Here is a 19969-nt window from a genome sequence, read left to right on the forward strand (position 1 = left end):
ACTACTTACAACTTGTAGCTTTGCAACTACTTAGCATATTAACTAACCCTTCCCCAACCCTAACCTTAACCCTTTTAGCTAACCCTTCCCCCAACCTAACCTTAACCCCTAGCCCAGCTAACGTTAGCCACCTAGCTAGAATTCGTAACATGTCATACGTTTTGCAAATTCAGAACATATATCAAACTAATTGTAATTGGTAACATATCTTACGAAATGAGTGATGGACATCCACAAATTAATACATACAATATGAAACTTAACTTATCATACTAAATGGAGTGTCTCATATTTACTTACAGAAACATACGAAATGCTCTGAGGCCAGGCTGGTTTTCCTCCTTCCAGACCATTCATAAATAAGCAAAACTATCGTTAAATATGAATTACATTTGTTAAAACTATGAAATAACGAGCACAGAATTTGAAATATATGTTAATTATATGCTTATATGCTTAAAAAATTATACTTGTTTTCACGTAGTAAGAACACTTCATAATATTAGACTGTGTATAATGCTCATTATCCATACAGGCTATCCCTTTTCAATCAAAGATCAATTATTGAACTGACAGTATTAGGCACAGAATATCAATGACAAAATACAGAAAATGTGCCTTAATGTTTATGTAGATAACAGTAGGATATATGCCATCTGAGAATACTAATTTGGTCATTTCAGCGTCCGAGTGCTATTACTAGTCTACATGATAACACACATTTACATTTTTCAATCATTTCAGTCAACGTAGAGTTAACATATCTTTCAAATGTGCTCATTATTTATGTGTTATGAGAAATGTAATTCCTATTTAACGATGGTTTGCTTGTTTGTGAATGGGTGGATAACCATCACCACAAATTGGATGAGCCCTTGTTGTCAGGCTAAATCCTATCTCAACACCACAGGACCGAAGACAGTTTTGTGTTAACTTTTCCTTTAATCCTTCTTCTCTCTTTGTTCCTTTCTGCTCATCATTGGGATCAAAGTGAAGGGTGAGCATGAACGATTCTTTGGGGGTTTGACAGATGAGGGTATTGTAAAGTCGTGAAAATAAGTTTAAAAGGTCAATTAAATGTAGACGACTTCAGCTCTGAAAGGTGATATCTTGCACCGATGAAATTTAAATATGAACTATTCCGTCTCTCTTTCAGGTCTCCAACAAAGGTGAGTTGAAGATTACAAATGATTTTCCCTGCCTTTCTATTTCTGGTTATATGTCGACACATAGAAAAGCTCTCCCTCTCTATTCCAGGGGTCCCCCACCAATAACGTGTCCCCGACCTCCACCCCCGCCAAATCTGCAGCCGCCGTGCCCACCCTAGTGCCGCCACCCGAAGAAGCCACTGAGTGAGTGACTACTTCCTCTGCCTACCACAGTTTACCTCGTCACCTCAGGGATTTCCTCAGTTCTGGCATTCAAGCATTCTATCTGTTCCATTTATTTGGTAAAACTGGGAATAAGAGTCCATTCTTCCTTCCCCTTCCATTCTCTTTCTATCCCTTTATCTCTCTAGTTCTCTGTTAGATCTGGACCCTCTGTCCTCCTCTGGTCCGTCAGCAGGAGCCTCAGCAGCCCCTATGTCCTGGGGAGGTAATGTCCCACATCAAAAAATGATCGTTTCATTCTTAATGGAACTACCAGTAAGTTTGAATTATCTAATGAACATGAATATAATTGCATTTTCCTCCATCGCCTTCTCCCATGCTGTTCTGGGGATGCTGCCACAGACCTCCTTGGATCAGGTGAGTGTTATCCCACAGTGCCCCTGGCTTTAACCTCTCTAGTATATTAACATTAACAGAGCGTGTCATCTCTAGATCTCCCAATGTGTTTCATAGTGTTGCTCTAGTCTCAATAGTCCATTTCTCTCTCTTTGTTTCTCTCTGCTCTCTATCCCTCCCCCACATCCCCTGGTTTGGTTCATTCGGGGCTTTAATTCTGGGGTTGATTTTGTTTTTCGGTTGTTTCTTTGAAATTGGGTTGATTTGATACCTTGATTTGGTTCTAACGGGGCCTTTCTGGTTGCTTTGGTTCCTATGGGGTATTTTGGGGGATGATTTCTGGGGGTTGTTTTGGTACCTTGTTTTGGGTTTGGTTGGTACACCACGTGGGTACCTGCAGAAATGGGCGAGTCCATGCTTCCTGACCCCACCCTCGCTGTAGACACCGCTCCCTCTCCCGCTGGGGTAACGCCCACCCCTGTAGCCGCAGAGCCAGGAGTCACTCTGGCTCCTCCCCCTAGTGCGGCCGCCACCAACCCCCCCGGTGCGACGAATATGGATCTGCTGGGAGGTCAGTGTGCTTCTGGAGGATTCCCAACCACAGAATCTCTGCTGGACAGCTCAACCCCAACCAACCCTCCACATGTACACACAGGAGATGTAGTGTTCTCTACCTGCATGTACACACAGGAGATGTAGTGTTCTCTACCTGCATGTACACACAGGAGATGTAGTGTTCTCTACCTGCATGTACACACAGGAGATGTAGTGTTCTCTACCTGCATGTACACACAGGAGATGTAGTGTTCTCTACCTGCATGTACACACAGGAGATGTAGTGTTCTCTACCTGCATGTACACACAGGAGATGTAGTGTTCTCTACCTGCATGTACACACAGGAGATGTAGTGTTCTCTACCTGCATGTACACACAGGAGATGTAGTGTTCTCTACCTGCATGTACACACAGGAGATGTAGTGTTCTCTACCTGCATGTACACACAGGAGATGTAGTGTTCTCTACCTGCATGTACACACAGGAGATGTAGTGTTCTCTACCTGCATGTACACACACTAACGTACATGTTTAGTCTCTGCATGTACATACACACAGTGACCCAGATACTCCAAAACAAACACATCCATTTGGGAAGAACATGTCAAGCAACACTCATACTGGTATGCATTTATTTTTTAACATCTTATGCTCATTGACACAGATCTACACACAGAGACAAGCATGCTCACACTTGCTACCCATACATTTTCACATGCTTCATTTTGTTTGATAGTCCGACAGCTTTTTCTTAACTTCAGAGAAAAGCCAAACTATCAAACAGAGTCATGTTCTTTATTGCCGCCTAAAAGACACATTGCTTTGCTTCTGGTTCCATTCTGTGGCCTGCTTGTCCGGTTATGTAGTGCAACAGACCTAGTTACCGCTTTCTAGTTTAGTTGTAGCTAAAGCCCGCCTTCCATAGCCTTCCATAGCCTTCCATAGGCCTTGATGTGCCTCCGGTCTGTATTCTCATTTATCCTTCACCAGTCAATCATTCATCCCACAAAGTAAATGTTTTGTAACTAATCTAAACTGAATTTATTACAGTAATCAAAAGATGGCTCAGTTAAATAGTATCTCTCTGCAATAAAATAAGTATACTACACATCTTATGCCTGACATTACATTACAAGTATTTAATATAGGTACAGTATATTAAGTCAATTAAATACCTAACAAAGTGAAAGTAGTATTTCTAAACTGTGCTTAGAGGCACAGATCATCTTTTAGGCGGCGTCTTCCTTTTCTGACTTACTCTCTTTATTGTCTGCCTTGTTTCTTTTCTCTGTCCTTTTCTCCCCGTGCCTCTCGCTCTACCTCTCTCTCTCTGTCGTCTGTGTGTGTGTGTTGGGTATCAGATGCGTTTTCGACCCCTGCTCCCGCCTCTGATGCCTCTGCCGCTGCCGAGGGCGGGGCTCCGGCCCCCACGCCAACCCCAGCTGCCGACGCCGCAGCCGGTGGGTTGCAGGATGTGTGTCTCTGTCGGTGTAAATGGCTGTGTGTATAGTTTTGTGGCTGTGTGTGTGTTTGGCTGTATTTGAGTGCTCGGTGCATCCGTGCTTATGTGTTTTTGTGTATGGAGAGTGTGTTTCAACAGTTGATCCCATTGCTGTGAGCGGGTGTAGCTAGTTTCCCTAGAAAGGTGGTGCTGCTGTTTGTTTCTGGGCATGGCTGTTGCTGTTACTATGGAGATTGTTGCTGAGGTTGATTTTAGGACAGTGGTTGACCACCATGCTAGATACCACCTGGGGTTTCCTTTCACGCTGTAAATCCCAAAATGCATCTGCAAGCTCTGTGGTTACACTCTGTAGATCTGGTCTAGTATGGGTATTTCAGAGAGTATAAGGAGGTAGTGTGAATACTACTAATACTGCTTTCTCCAATATGTTTCCCTCTTTTCACAAATCGTGTTCTTTTCTTATCATTTTTCATCAGATCATCATTATTTTCCAGATTCTCTTGATCATATGGTACTTCATAGTGTTTTACATGTACTGTATGTTTATGAAGAATATGGAGCTGTGAATTCCCCAACTAAGCTTGTATCTTCAGAATTTCAGCCGAATGCACCTATTCCTCCTCCCTATTTCACAGAATACAGCTCTTGCCATACCTCTAGGTTTATTTCACACTGTGTTATGGTGGTTGTGTAATATCTCCATCCCCCTTGTCATCCCCTCCCTGGTTCTTTCCTCCCAAAGACCCCTTTGCCCCCACTGGTAGCAGCTCAAATGCAGTAGGCCCAGGGCTGGACCTGTTTGCCATGATGCCAATGGAGAACAACTGCTTTAACTCAGTGGCGCCCCCTCCTGCCCCCTCATCCACCATCGCAGCACCCATCCCCCCCACCACCCCATCGATAGACCTCTTCAGTGGTAAATGTTTACACGTGTGTGTGTGGTACTTAAAAAAAAACTTTTCTTCTCTTTTGTCCTTGTCCTCTACTCTGCATCTGTGTCTTATCCTCTCCTGCATTGTCCCTTTCTCTTTGTGAGGCTAACTTGCACATATCACACTTCCTCTGCTTCCTTTCAGCTTGGATGCATTCCCCCCAGCTGCCTCTCTGCTCCTGCATTGGCTTTCAATCACAGTTGTTAATCTAATGAGTCATTGTTTGTAGTCTGCTGTTCTCATTTAAATTGTGTGTGTGTGTGTTGTGTACTTGTCCTGTAGCTATGTTTGATTCAATGCCAGATCCAAGCTCCACCAAAGCAGACCCTGCCCCCAGTGTTGACATGTTTGGAGCAGGTACCCAAACTCACGCCATCTGCCTTCTTTCTCAGCATGTGTTTGGAGTGCTGTTTTTTACATGTACATTTGTGCTTTATTGTAATTCAAGGATACTTATTGTATTTTGTTGTTTGTGTGAGTTTGTTTAGTTGGTATGGGTTTGTTTGGTTGTGTGTTTGCACATAATTCTAACCCTCCTCTACCCCTCCCCTTACAACAGATGCATTCTCCTCCCCTGCCCCCTTCCTCTCCTCAGACCCCCCAACTGACAAGGGGGCGATCATGGACATGTTTGGGGGTGGGTAAATGTACACCCCCCCCCCCCCCCACACCTCTAACTACCCCCCTTGCTATTGATCGATCTTCAAATGAGTGGCCTTTTGTAAAGATGTTTCGAAGCAGGAAAGCCCTAACTTTAACTGATTATTTGATTGATTCTTTTCATCATGTCATTCACCTTCATCAGCATTTCTCATTCCGTTTCTCTGTATGTTTTTGGTGACCAATAAAGTTGCTACTGAAGTTAAGTTGTTAGCTGTGGTATTCAGGATGGACTCTTGACTTTTCAACGTCCTCTACAGAAGTTGTTTTGCTTAGTAGATGTAGACTTGTCACAGCATATTGGGATCAAAGGAGTTTCTATTGGTGTGTTTGAGACTATTGGCTGTGTACGTGTGTTTACCTGTGTATGTCTACTGTCCTATCTGACAATGATAACGCTGTTCTATCTGTTTGGCGTTCCTAGTGTGGAGCCGATGGCTGACTTCTTAACTCTTCTCTGTCCTCATGCTGCACTGTTAATGGCTTGGCCCACCTTGGCCTGGTATGGTTTGGTTTGACCCATTAGACTCCACCGGTGGAGAAACCCAACCTGCTGCACCTGCAGCTGCCTCTGGTGCTGAGCTGATGGCAGGTAATGTACCTACCGATGCACGACACACCCACGAGGCATGACACCAACAACAGGCATGACCCATTCCCATTGTATGCAAGACATATAACAGTAAATACACCACATATAGGGTTACAAATGCAGGGTGTATTACTGGAAACCTTCTACATGTACCTGTAAACGACTTGATCTTTGGTTACTTTCAAGGTTTATTTGGATTTCTATGACATCAAGGGGCCTTTTTGGGTACTTCGGATATATAATATAATCTTAATTAAATGTATTTTAGATATAGATTAGGTTATTTGATTATTAATAATTGTGAATAATAATTATAATAAATACAGTAATTATTTATATATATATACATACACACACACACACACACACACACACACACACACACACACACACACACACACACACACACACACACACACACACACACATGGAATCATGTAGTAACCAAAAATAGTGTTAAACAAAACAAAATTGATTTTAGATTCTTCAAGTATCCATCCTTTGCCTTGATGACAGCTTTGCACACTCTTTGCATTCTCTCAACCAGCTTCATGAGGTAGTCACCTGGAATTAATTTCAATTGACAGGTGTGCTTTGTTAAAAGTTAATTTGTGGGATTTCTTTCCTTCTTAATGCATTTGAGCCAATCAGTTATGTTGTGACTAGGTAGGGGTGGTATACAGAAGATAGCCCTATTTGGTAAAAGACCAAGTCCATATTATGGCAAGAACAGCTGAAATAAGCAAAGAGAAATGACAGTCCTTCATTACTTTAAGACCTGAAGGTCAGTCAATACAGAAAATGTCAAGAACTTTCTTCAATTGCAGCCGCAAAACCATCAAGCACTATGATGAAACTGGCTCTCATGAGGACCGCCACAGGAAAGGAAGACCCAGAGTTACCTCTGCTGTGGAGAATAAGTTCATTAGCGTTACCAGCCTCATAAATTGCAGCCCAAATAAATGTTTCAGAGTTCAAGTAACACAGATCTCAACATCAACTGTTCAGAGGAGACTGCATGAATCAGGCCTTCACGGTCGAGTTGCTGCAAAGAAACCACTACTAAAGGTCACCAATAAGAAGAAAAGACTTGCTTGGGTCACGAGCAACAGACATTAGACCGGTGGAAATCTGTCATTTGGTCTGATGAGGCCAAATTTTAGATTTTTGTTTCCAACCGCCGTGTCTTTGTGAGACGCAGAGTAAGTGAAAGGATGATCTCCACATGTGTGGTTAAAACCGTGAAGCACAGAGGAGGTGGTGTGGGGGTGTTTTGCTGGTGACACTGTCAGTGATTTATTTAAAACTCAAGGCACACCCAACTAGGATGGATACCACAGCATCCTGCAGCGATACGCCATCCTATGTGGTTTGCGCTTAGTGGGACTATCATTTGTTTTTCAACAGAACAATAACCCAAAACACACCTCCAGGCTGTGTTTGTACAGATGAACGTGGTACCTTCAGGCATTTGGAAATTGCTCCCAAGGATGAACCAGACTTGTGGAGGTCTACAATTTATATTCTGAGGTCTTGGCAGATTTCTTTTGATTTTTCCCATGATGTCAAGCAAAAGAAGCACTGAGTTTGAAGGTAGGCCTTGAAATACATCCACAGGTACACCTCCAATTGACCTAAATGATGTCAATTAGCCTATCAGAAGCTTCTAAAGCCATGACATCATTCCTGGAATTTTCCAAGCTGTTTAAAGGCACAGTCAACTTAGTGTATGTAAACTTCTCACCCACTGGAATTGTGATACAGTGAATTATAAGTGAAATAATCTGTCTGTAAACAATTGTTGGAAAAATTGACTTGTGTCATGCACAAAGTAGATGTCCTAACGACTTGCCAAACCTATAGTTTGTAAACAAGAAACGGGTTTTAATGACTCCAACCTAAGTGTATGTAAATTCCGACTTCAACTGTACATATGAGATAAGTAATGCAAGATACGTAAACATTATTAAAGTGGCTTGTGTTCCATTTATTAAAGTGGCCAATGATATCAAGTTTGTAAGTAGGCAGCCGCCTCTCTGTGCTAGTAATGGCTGTTAAACAATCTGATGGCCTTGAGATAGAAGCTGTTTTTCAATCTCTCTGTCCCAGCTTTGATGCATCTGTACTGACCTCGCCTTCTGGATGGAAGCAGGGTGAACAGGCAGTGGCTTCGGTGGTTAATGACCTTAATTATATTTTTTACCCTCCTGTGACATCGGGTGTTGTCGGTGTCTTGGAGGGCAGTTAAGGGCTATTTTGACCAAGATAGGAGAGTGATGGAGTGCTGCATCAGATGACCTGGCCTCCACAATCACCCAACCTCAACCCAATTGAGTTGGACCGCAGAGTGAAGGAAAAGCAGCCAAGTTGTGCTCAGCATATGTGGGAACTCCTTCAAGACCGTTGAAAATGCATTCCTCATGAAGCTGGTTGAGAGAATTCCAAGAGTGTGCAAAGCTGTCATCAAGAGTGTGCAAAGCTGTCATCAAGAGTGTGCAAAGCTGTCATCAAGAGTGTGCAAAGCTGTCATCAAGAGTGTGCAAAGCTGTCATCAAGAGTGTGCAAAGCTGTCATCAAGAGTGTGCAAAGCTGTCATCAAGGCAGTGTGGCTACTGAAGAATTTCAAGTATAAAATATATTTTGATTTGTTTTAACACTTTCTTTGGTTACTACCTGATTCCATGTGTTATTTCATAGTTTTGATGTATTCACTATTATTCTACAATGTATAAAATAGTAAAAATAAAGAAACTCTTGAATGAGTAGGTGTGTCCAAACTTTTGACTGGTACTGTATATGAACATGTCTTTCTGAATGAATACATCCTGAGTGTATGTATCTTGTACCTTGGTTTTATGGCCAATGCACATGCTGTTGTGTATGGTCATTCTCATTCTAGATTCTTTCCATAGTTGTCTCTCTCTGTTGATGCGTGCATTGGTTGACTTTTTCACATTTTACCGTGGCAGCGTTCCCTGTGCTTACCAGGTTTATGATCAAGGCTGTCACTGCCCTGCATGTTATGTAAATGACGACCTGCAAGTACTACTGCTTAAGCCTTAACTCTCTCTCTCTCTCCTCCATCTCTCTTTCTCTGGCAACATTTGTCATCTCTTAACTCACTCCATTATTTTTCCCTCCACTACTGTCCTTCTGTCCCTTTCTTCTTACCCTTACATCCACTCCCTCTTTCCCTCCCTCCCTCTGTTCTCTCTCTCTTTCCCTCTGCACTTTATCTCACTCACTTACGCGCTCTCTCTCACACACTGTTTGTCCTCTCTCACGTTCTATTTCTCTCTTTCTCTCTCGTCCCTCTATTGCTCCTCTCTCTCTCCATCTGGCTCTGGGGCTGGCTCATTGCTTGCTTCCTGCTCTCTGATTGGGTGAGTGTTCTGGCTCATTGATGCGCTGTTTCCCACAGTGCATTGCTGCATTGCAGTAAGAGAGCGACTGCTGCTGTTATTTTCCCTCTGCTCTGACAGATGCCTGATAAATAGGGTGTGTGAGATGCTCACATCACAATGCCCATTTAGCTTGGTACTTGCTTCCTCCCTCTAGAGTGGTGGCTGCATCCTTACTGTCACCAAGATACAAAGGATGATGCCGCATCTCAAACAAGCTAGCTAATAGGATAGTAATACTATTTAGTAGAGTTGAGTAGACCGCATGTTTATGCTGTTGATTTATATTACATGGAGAGTATCACTTAAATGTGTGTGTGTGTGTGTGTGTGTGTGTGTGTGTGTGTGTGTGTTGAGGCACAGTATAAGCCCTCAGTCATACTGAGTATCAGTATGAGAACTTGCCTCTTGTTAACATTCCAATGTTGTGCTCCTCTCTGATCACTGTTGTCATGGAGACCCTCTCGATGGGTTGTCATGGTAATCCCACTCATAAGGAGGACCCCTCTGTTATGATCAGAGAGGATTATTGTGGCTGTTTCTCTCTCTCTCTCTCTCTCTCTCTCTCTCTCTCTCTCTCTCTCTCTCTCTCCCCCCATGTGTCTCCTGTAGCGTTTGATGGTCTAGGGGATGTGTTGATGCCTGCCATGACGCCCCAGACTGGGGCCGCCTCATCTCCAGTTAAACATATGGGAGGGGACCTAGACGCCACCATGGCTAACATGGCTAGCAGTAAGTCTCTGAACAAAGTCTCTGAGCAGACACAGGACAGGGATTCTCAATTTGGCCTGAATAATTTCAGCATCATGGTGCTGTCCATCTATGCATAGACATGTTCATATAACCAATCTCACCTTATTGTAACGTTACTTACACTCAGTGGACCGTTTATTAGGTACACCCATCTAGTACTGGGTCAGACCCCCCTTTGCCTCTAGAACAGCCTGAATTATTTGGGGCACCGTTGACACCAGGTAGGATGGGGCCATGGACTCGTGCTGCTCATGCCAAATCCTGACTCAGCCATCAGCATGGCACAACACTAACCGGGATTCCTCGAACCAGGCAGTGGTCCACTCCTCAATTGTCCAGTGTTGGTGATCGTGTGCTCACTGGAGCCACTTTGTTTTTATCTGATCGGAGTGGAACTCTGTATAACCGTCTACAGCAATAGTCCATCTGTGACAAGGACCGACGGGTTGTGGGTTCTAAGATGCCGTTCTGCACACCTCAGTTGTACTGCACTATTATTTGCCTGTTTGTAACCCACCTGTTAGCTTGCACCGACGATCATAGCAAGCTCAAAGTCACTTAGGTCACTTGTTTTGCCCAATCTAACGTTCAATCGAACAGGAACCAAATGCTTCGATACCTGTCTGCCTACTTTAAATGGCAAGCCATGGGCACGTGACTCACTGTCTGTAGGAGCAAACCTTTTACATGAACGGCTACTGAGTGTACATGGTAGTTACATAGCCAGATACAGTAGAGGTACAATAATGTTACATAGCCAGATACAGTAGAGGTACAATAATGTTACATAGCCAGATACAGTGTAATTACAGTAGAGGTACAATAATGTCACATAGCCAGATACAGTGTAATTACAGTAGAGGTACAATAATGTCACATAGCCAGATACAGTGTAATTACAGTAGAGGTACAATAATGTTACATAGCCAGATACAGTGTAATTACAGTAGAGGTACAATAATGTCACATAGCCAGATACAGTGTAATTACAGTAGAGGTACAATAATGTCACATAGCCAGATACAGTGTAATTACAGTAGAGGTACAATAATGTCACATAGCCAGATACAGTGTAATTACAGTAGAGGTACAATAATGTTACATAGCCAGATACAGTGTAATTACAGTCGAGGTACAATGTCACATAGCCAGATACAGTGTAATTACAGTAGAGGTACAATAATGTCACATAGCCAGATACAGTGTAATTACAGTAGAGGTACAATAATGTCACAGCCAGATACAGTGTAATTACAGTAGAGGTACAATAATGTCACATAGCCAGATACAGTGTAATTACAGTAGAGGTTCAATAATGTCACATAGCCAGATACAGTGTAATTACAGTAGAGGTACAATAATGTCACAGCCAGATACAGTGTAATTACAGTAGAGGTACAATAATGTCACATAGCCAGATACAGTGTAATTACAGTAGAGGTTCAATAATGTCACATAGCCAGATACAGTGTAATTACAGTAGAGGTACAATAATGTCACAGCCAGATACAGTGTAATTACAGTAGAGGTACAATAATGTCACATAGCCAGATACAGTGTAATTACAGTAGAGGTTCAATAATGTCACATAGCCAGATACAGTGTAATTACAGTAGAGGTACAATAATGTCACATAGTACTTGCAACTGTTATAAGATATTACATGTACATTATTCTGTCTGACTGGGAAATGTCTTATTTTCTCTCTTTCAGATCTGGGAATGGGGAGCCAAAAAACGTACGTTTTTCCTGTTTTGAGGATGTGTCACTTTGTGTTTTGACATGTAATTTAATGTCATGGATTACATTCACATAGCATTTTCCAAGCGCTCAATGAGCTTTACATTTTAAGAGGTTAGGGGCCTCTTATCTTTTCTTGCTCTCTTTCTATTTGCTTACTGACTGATTGACATCTCTTCCGCAGGGGGGAGAACACGATGGGAAGTGGAGGCTGGTCAACTCCTCAGGTAGCTCCTCCAAGTTGGGGCGCTCCCATGGTAAATCTGGTCTTTGTCATATAGCATGGAGTGCAGCCACATGGCAGTGACAGGCATGGCATGGAGCCAATCACACGCACCTCTCCTCTCTGACTCTCCAGGGTGGTCCAATCACATTTGGAATATGGGCATTTGTAATTTGGTGTTTGGTTTAAAGGGGTGAACATTTTGTGGGAAAACTAAGGGGTTGGACTGGGAATACTGGAGAGTTCTGAGCGGGCTGAGGTTAGTTCCCAAACCAAGGAGCTGCTTGTGAAACCACTTCCCTCCTTTTCTTCCCTTAAAGTTCTGACCTCAATCAAGCCACCTGACCCCAAGATGCCCCGTTCATCTGCATATTTCCTTATTTCAATCCCCATTTTTTTTGAGCAACAGCTCCTCTTCCCAGTGTCCAAACGAAACACAATACAAATTTAGATCGCTTTATCTTCATAATTTAATTGGTGCACTAACCATTAGCCAAGAAAGCTTTTGCTATGGGGTCTGTAGTTACTGTATTAACCTATGGCTTCAGCTGTTCATTTTAGCCAAAGCCTCACCATTGACATAAACATCAGATAACCAGTCGCTGATTCAAACTGGCTTGACTGATCCATGTATTCTTATGATCGACCCTGTGGTCTTCAAATGCTTCTGAGCAAATCGCCTGAACCTGATTTAAGAGGTTAGAGTGTTTTTATGTGCTTTGCTGTTCTCTCTTTGCGTGCGTCTTAAAATGTTTTTTTTTTCATGATGTCTTTGTCTATGTTTACTATGTGTGCGTGTCAGTGATATGTCTGTGTGTTTGTTGTTGCAGTGTTGTCTTTACTGTGCCTGTGTTGTATGTAGTGTGGTAATTTCCCACCTCCTCTCCCCCACTCCACACCCCTAGAACGTTCCAATTGGATCCCCTTCTTTTATGGGGTCTTACCAAGGATTCAGCATGGTAAGACCACCCCACCCTCAACCTAGGACCATTAGGAGCACCTAAGATGGCCAATGACCCCTTTAGGTGGCCCATGTACGCATCTCTAAAATGGCTGCCACAGTGTCTGACTGTTTCCTCTCTCTCAGGGCGGGGCGGCCGGCGCTGGAGCTCCCATGATGCCCATGGTTAGGCCAGGCTTTGGAGCCCCTGCAGCCCCAGGAGCACCGGTAAGACACACACAGAGTACACACAGAGTACACACACACACAAAGACACACCTATTTCATGAAACACTGTTCCCTGTGACAGATGGGATCTCCAGGGATGGCCGGGAGCCCGAGGAGGCCTCCACCCCCCAAGAATGCCCTGGATGACCTCAACATCAAGGACTTCATGTAAACCCCTCTAACCCATCCCTCTTGAGGTAGGGTTCTCTCACAGTGGCACCAAACGACATGCACACAATGCAATGAAAAGAGCCAGTTACAGAATAACATTGTGGTAATCATCCATCTCTCTGCCTCTGTCTCTTCTCTCCAGAGGTTGTTGTTATGTCTGGAGCTGTGGATGTGGATGTGTGCACCCCCGTCTCCCTCCTGTCACGCCCCAGCCCCTTCAGCCAATCAACCATCAGCACTACGACCCCTGTCCTCTGACTTCCCCGTAACCTCTGTCTGCTGTTGTAGCAAAAGCTGTGGATGTGAATCATAGACACAGAAAACTAGACTGTGTATGAGTGTGTGTGTACTTCAATGTTATCCTTTACCTAAACTAAGAAAAAAATGTACCATAAAAAATGATAGTGTATTTAGATTTGTTCTGGAACTCCCACGTGTCAGCTGACTTGGAATGGTGGATCTGTGTTGATTTTCTTGCGCGTTTCCCAGACGAGGATTGTGTTGTTAACCGTGGACTGTGTTCGGTGTGTGTAAACCTCACTGGCCAATCCCTGCCCTATCCTCTCCCTCGCTATCCAATCAAATTCTGTATATTGCTGTCTTTCTAACATCATTCAACACTTAGTTGTACTCCTCTCCATTAATTGAGCCACCCAGCCTCTGAGAACAGATGCAGTAATATTGAAATATGTACAACTGTCACCACAAATCTGGGATTACGAGATGACAAATCATACGACAAAATGTTTTGTTTTTATTTTGTCTATTTTTTTGATTGTGTGTTACATGCAACATTTGTGGACTATGTTCAAATTGACATATGCATTTTAGAATATTTTTAAGTATAGATTATACATATATTTATTTAATCTTTATTTTGAGAGAAAATGTATCATATATTTTAGTTATGTCTATGAATTCTAGGGTTTTAAAAAATTCAAGCAGTTTCGAAAAATATCTCATCTGTATTTGGAGGCAGCACTGAATGCAAACTCAGCCCCCAGTGTTTACTGTGGCTCTCCCTGTTGGTGTGGAGTGTTACTGCATTTGACCATGTCAAGTGAAGTTGATCTAGGCTGCATCCAAATACTTTAAAAAAATCCTAATTTACTTGTCTACTTTACTTAACGGCCAATTATCTGAATTGAATTGATAGGTGAAAGGCAATTGGTGAAAACCAACCAGTGGTCATGAAATGAAGGAGACAAGGAAAGGAGGTTTGTAAATATTGTTGGGACACAGCCCATGTTAACCTAAGGCTTAGGTGGCAAACTCAGTCCACGGAGGACCGAGTGTCTGCAGGTTTCTGCTCCGACTTTGTACTTGATTGATGAATTTAAGGTCACTAATGAGTAAGGAACTCCCCACACGTGGTTGTCTAGGGCTTAATTGAAAGGACAAACCCCCCAAAAACAGCAGACACTAGGCACTTCATGGAATGATTTTGACAACCCTGACCTAAGGTCATTGTGGAGCAGTGATCAGTAGACTTGTATTGTCTCCCGTAGCAACACTCCAGAGGTGTTGGGAACTCGTTAGCTGTAAACCGCTCAGATGTACACTGGATGTTCCATGTGTTGTTTTTCTTCCAAAGTGACTATCTTAATCTGTTGTGGGAAAAAAAAAGTATTGAGAAAGAAAAAGAGGAATAAAACGTATCAAATAAAAAAAAATGTGGATAACAATATTTGCTATATATTTGGTTGAAGGCAGTGTTTGGTTCTTGGATGGCATCACTCCTCTCCTCTCCCCCACTTGCATGTGAGTCCCTTGAGATGCAATAAAATACAAATACACTGGTGGAAAGACTTCAGGCCTCATCACTTATGTCTCCACTGTTGTCATTCATGCTTGAACATGTTCAGTCCATCACAAGTTTTTTTTTGGTATTCAATGGTAGGTTTTAATATAAAGACTTTTTTTTTGCTTTTTTTTTTTTACATCACTGTTGATCCAATTTTTTTCCAAGCAAAATATATGTTCTGGAAATACTCAACACAATACACATTTACACTCTAAATATAGACCCTGGAAAAAAACTATTCTGATAACAAAAAGAGCATTGGCTAGATAACTGAATCACGTAGACACTAAAAACAAAGATTTACCCAAGAAAAATCATCACCAACAGAACTCATCTTTAGCACCCATATTATGTGCACGATGGGTATTTCTTGGAAACAAAAAGCACATGTGACAAAGAAACCTGTTTTTATCGCACCATAGAATTTTGAGACCTCAGTCTGGATAGGGATCTGTTTGATTGACCAAAGCAAGAAAATCATCCCATATTCCAAAGTTCTATTCCATCTGATCATTCTGTGCTGGCCATTGGTTAGTTTGTCCACCACCACCTCAGCGCTTTGAGGACTCAGTGAAAGGAGATACATGAATGCATATCTTATTTTTTTCTTACTCTGATCAGTCTGACATATCCCTGGTGTCTCAGGCCTCCCTACACATGCTGGGATCCCCATGGATCCAGTGGCAGATCTGAGCGTATTTAGGCGGAGTGATCCTCACCGCCACATTATAGTCCCTCTGTTCACCCCCGTCCCCGTCCACCCGGCGGTGCCCTGAGAACACCCCGATAACCTTCCGCTGCCACTTCCCCTTATTGGACCCCACCACTTCCTGTCTGAGGCGGATGTATACACCAGCGCCTGACGCCCCCTGCTGGGCATCACAATGCTGATACAACAGGTCGTCTGACTCCTCCGTCACTGAACAGAAGCGATAGACCACCTTTCCCCCCCCTTCGTCCTTTTGTCCTCCCTCTGACTCGTTGTCGAACCCTGAGAAGTGGATGCGACCTAAGGGGAGGGGCTTTGTAGGGGCCACTACACCCAGTTTCATGTGCTTCTGTTTAATTGGCTGTTTGAGCTCCAGGAGGGCGTAGTCGTAGTTGTGGGATATGGCGTTGGTTCTATCTCCTGTGTGTATCCAACCTTTGGGGATGTGGGTTTGTTTTACGCGTGTCCAGTGGAAGGAGGGCTGAGTTTTGGGTTCGGTGCTGCGTTGTACACGGCTGCTTCTGCTACCTTTCTTTCTCTGCCTACCCCCTCCTTGTCCCCTCTCCTTCTCCATGTTCCCTCCTTCACCTCCCTCTGCTCCAGTCTCATCAACCTGTTCTGTTTCTCCCTTTCTCCCTTCCTCCTTCTCCCTCCTCTCCGTCTCTGCTCCTGTCTCGGTTCTTCTCCATCTATCCCATTCCCTTTCTCCTCTCCTCCTACCACTTCCTCTCCTTGCCCCTCTCCTCCTCCTCTCCTCCCTCCTCTCTGTCTCTCCTCCTGTCTCGGTTCTTCTCCATCTATCCCATTCCCTTTCTCCTCTCCTCCTACCACTTCTTCTCCTTGCCCCTCTCCTCCTCCTCTCCTCCCTCCTCTCCGTCTCTCCTCCTGTCTTGGTTCTTCTCCATCTATCCCATTCCCTTTCTCCTCTACTCCTACTACTTCCTCTCCTTGCCCCTCTTCTCCTCCTCTCCTCCACCCTCTCCTCCTCCCACCCCTCCTACCTCGTTTAGATTTGACCTGTAGGACCCCCACTTTCAGCCTGCGGACCCCCTGCAGGTAGTCCTTCCCATCGTGGACGCAGTGGGCCGCCGTCAGTATGTGTTTTTCAGACACTTGGACCCCGGAGCAGCCCGTAGACAGGCGGACCGCCGTGGAGAACGGGTAGCTGGTGGTGAAGTGGCTGTCCGAGATGACAAAGCGCCCGTCCTCGCCATACACCTGACGTTTCCTGCGAGTGTGTGAGGTGGTGTGTAAGGGCGTGTGTGAGGTTGTGTCATTCAGGCCCTGCAGTGTGACGTTGCTGTATGTGCGTGTGCCGTTCTCGTACACCGTCTCGTATCCCAGCATGCTCTCCAGTGTGGCCCAGTCGGGAGGGGGGCGGGCACTCTGACACTTTATCCCACACCCTCCCTCCTCATCCTCACCTGCCCCCTCAACCTTCCCACCAAACGTGGGGCTCCGCAGATGCACTGTGTGCCTGTCTAGAATTAACGGGACCCTCTGCATGGACCAGCCATACTCTTCATCAACACCATCACCGTGGCCCCCCCAGGCAAGAACACACAGGGGCAGGGCACATAGCAGCAGCAGACACAGGGGAATGGGAGTCATCGCACTGCTCCACCAGGGCCTAAAAGACAGAGAGAGGAAGGAAGATTGCGCAAAAAGAAACAGGTGACTGGTGTATAAAATGAGGCCAGCAGAGGGCGCTCAATCCCCTACAGTCATCACCAACTGCTTGAGTGTTATCGAAGTATTCTCTCTGCAAAAGCGTTGTCACCGGCAGATAGCGCTAGTGGTGAAGTCCATTTCGTTGTTGGCACAGGGTGGGAAATTGTTCAATTTAATTGGCTCCAACAATAGCCTAAATTCCTCTGATGTTTTACAACTATTCTCTACACAGTGAATATATGATCATACCAAGCTTAAATTCAAATAAATTATTTGTTTGAATGCAGCACAAATTCAAATGCTTGATAAAAAAAAATCTCCATCTGGGTTATGAAAGTGACCAGGAATATGATTTGTTTAATAATAATAATAATAATATATGCCATTTAGCAGACGCTTTTATCCAAAGCGACTTACAGTCATGTGTGCATACATTCTACGTATGGGTGGTCCCGGGGATCGAACCCACTACCCTGGCGTTACAAGCGCCATGCTCTACCAACTGAGCTACAGAACCCCTGTTTAATACGTCAACGAATTATGATTAGAGGAATTACTGGATATATCAGAGTCACTTAGCCTATTAGTGTAATGGTGATGGTGATAAAACCCTGAGACTTTCTCACATTGGTCATAGTAGCCTAATCACACAAAGCAAAGTAAATGATGCAACTGTAAGAGTGGAAATTGGATTTGATAATCATTGATTAGTAATGCTTGATGCGTCTATACATTCCCGTCTGTCACGTGAATGTATTGAAATGGTAGTTGCTTCTATAGTTAACAAAACAATCATACCTGCCAGCATTAGAAAATAAAATTTGGAGAAGTCAGCAAAATTCCTCTTTAAAAAAAATATATTTTATCCAGTCGGGTACCAGTCAGTGCGTGAAAGACCGCGTCCCATCATCGCCCGCGCATCAAACAACCGGAACGCAATGAAAAGCCGTGAGCGAGATCTTCACTACACTGAGATTTGCCCATGACGAAGAAAACATTTGATGGAAAAAGGTGCCGCTCGTTCATGTTACAAGACGAGAGCGGGGGAGGTACTCCCTGGTGATGAGGAAAGCGATGAGAAGCAGGACTGAAGTTTAATTCAGTTATTGAGCCCGTGAACTGTGGAATTTCTGTTCAAAAGTAGGAAAATCATATAAAACGTGTTGTTTTCAGCGCCCATAAACGTATTTTCATTCCCCACCTCACACACCTAGTCGAGTTGCTTTGAATTAAGCTAAATATCCTGCATTCCTGTCTTGTTGCTGACTGAATAACTTTGAGGATACGTTATAATTAACCCTATCAGACATCAACCTGACCAGCAGCTTTGATTTGTTTTATGACTAAATAACCACACACACACACACACACACACACACACACACACACACACACACACACACACACACACACACACACACACACACACACACACACACACACACACACACACACACACACACACACACACACACACACACACACACACACAACACACACAGAGGGAAACAATATCCACTTCTCATTTTAGTCATTTAGCAGACACTCTTATCCAGAACGACTTACAGTTAGTGCGTTCATCTTAAGAACACTAGGTGGGAAAACCATATATTACAAGCATAGTAAGTGAACTTTTTCTAAATAAAGTGTGTGTGTGTGTGGGGGGGGGGTCACGTGCAAGGGTCGAGGTGAAGTGGGGGATTATTTAAGATGCTCTTTGAAGAGGTAGGGTTTCAGGACTCTGCTGTCCTAGCTTCAGTGGGAAGCTGGTTCCACCATTGGGGAAGAGCTTGGACCTGGCTGAGCAGGAGCTGCCCTACCGTAGGGGTGGGTGGGCCAAGAGACCAGAGGTGGCAGAACGGAGTACTCAGGTTGGGATGTAGGGTTTGAGCATAGACTGAGGGTAGGGAGGGGCAGTTTCTCCTGCTGCTCCGTAGGCAAGCAACATGGTCTTGCAATAGATGCGAGTTTAGACTGGAAGCCAGTGGAGTCTGCAGAGGAGCAGGGTGACATTTCTCTAGGGGTCCCATAGAGCCAGTGCAACAAACCTGAACAAAGCATGGCATTATAAGGCTTTTCAGGATATAAAACAAACGGTTTGCCTTGTCCCTTCTGTGTAGCAATACCCCATGTCTTGGCCTAAACACACAGACAACAATGGATGCTAGTTGTATGAGTTAAAGGAGGGTGGGCTCATTGTAATGGCTGGAATGGAATATATGGAACGGTATCAAAGATTTAGAAAACATATGTTTGATTCCGTTCCATTAATTCCCTTCCAGCCATTAAAATGAGCCCACCCTCCTTTAACTCCTCCCCCTGGCCTCCACACACACACACACACACACACACACACACACACACACACACACACACACACACACACACACACACACACAC

General features: G+C 44.0%; 1 protein-coding gene and 1 pseudogene across 17 annotated transcripts in view; one reads left to right on the forward strand and one right to left on the reverse strand.

Moving 5' to 3' along the window:
- The window catches only part of LOC123990842 (clathrin coat assembly protein AP180-like), a 34798-nt gene extending 19612 nt beyond the window's left edge, over positions 1-15186 (forward strand). The window contains exons 11-28 of one of the 17 annotated variants that reach the window (XM_046291738.1): positions 992-997; positions 1157-1169; positions 1258-1352; positions 1520-1596; positions 1734-1748; positions 2128-2298; positions 3645-3743; positions 4488-4661; positions 4960-5034; positions 5237-5314; positions 5864-5929; positions 9943-10062; positions 11797-11821; positions 12008-12050; positions 12952-13005; positions 13134-13214; positions 13297-13411; positions 13528-15186. In XM_046291738.1, coding sequence (XP_046147694.1) covers positions 992-997; positions 1157-1169; positions 1258-1352; positions 1520-1596; positions 1734-1748; positions 2128-2298; positions 3645-3743; positions 4488-4661; positions 4960-5034; positions 5237-5314; positions 5864-5929; positions 9943-10062; positions 11797-11821; positions 12008-12050; positions 12952-13005; positions 13134-13214; positions 13297-13386 — 1282 coding nt within the window. In that variant the 3' untranslated portion in view covers positions 13387-13411; positions 13528-15186. Of the gene's footprint in view, positions 1-991; positions 998-1156; positions 1170-1257; positions 1353-1519; positions 1597-1733; positions 1749-2127; positions 2299-3644; positions 3744-4487; positions 4662-4959; positions 5035-5236; positions 5315-5761; positions 5930-9942; positions 10063-11796; positions 11822-12007; positions 12081-12951; positions 13006-13133; positions 13215-13296; positions 13412-13527 lie in introns of those variants that run through there. The other 16 variants (XM_046291737.1, XM_046291736.1, XM_046291747.1 and 13 more) reach the window with 16 other exon arrangements.
- Positions 15180-18786, reverse strand: LOC123990844 (annotated as a pseudogene).
- Between the last annotated feature and the right edge of the window lie 1183 nt (positions 18787-19969).

This window comes from Oncorhynchus gorbuscha, linkage group LG12, assembly GCF_021184085.1.
Source record: "Oncorhynchus gorbuscha isolate QuinsamMale2020 ecotype Even-year linkage group LG12, OgorEven_v1.0, whole genome shotgun sequence".
In the NCBI taxonomy this organism is placed as follows: Eukaryota; Metazoa; Chordata; class Actinopteri; order Salmoniformes; family Salmonidae; genus Oncorhynchus; species Oncorhynchus gorbuscha.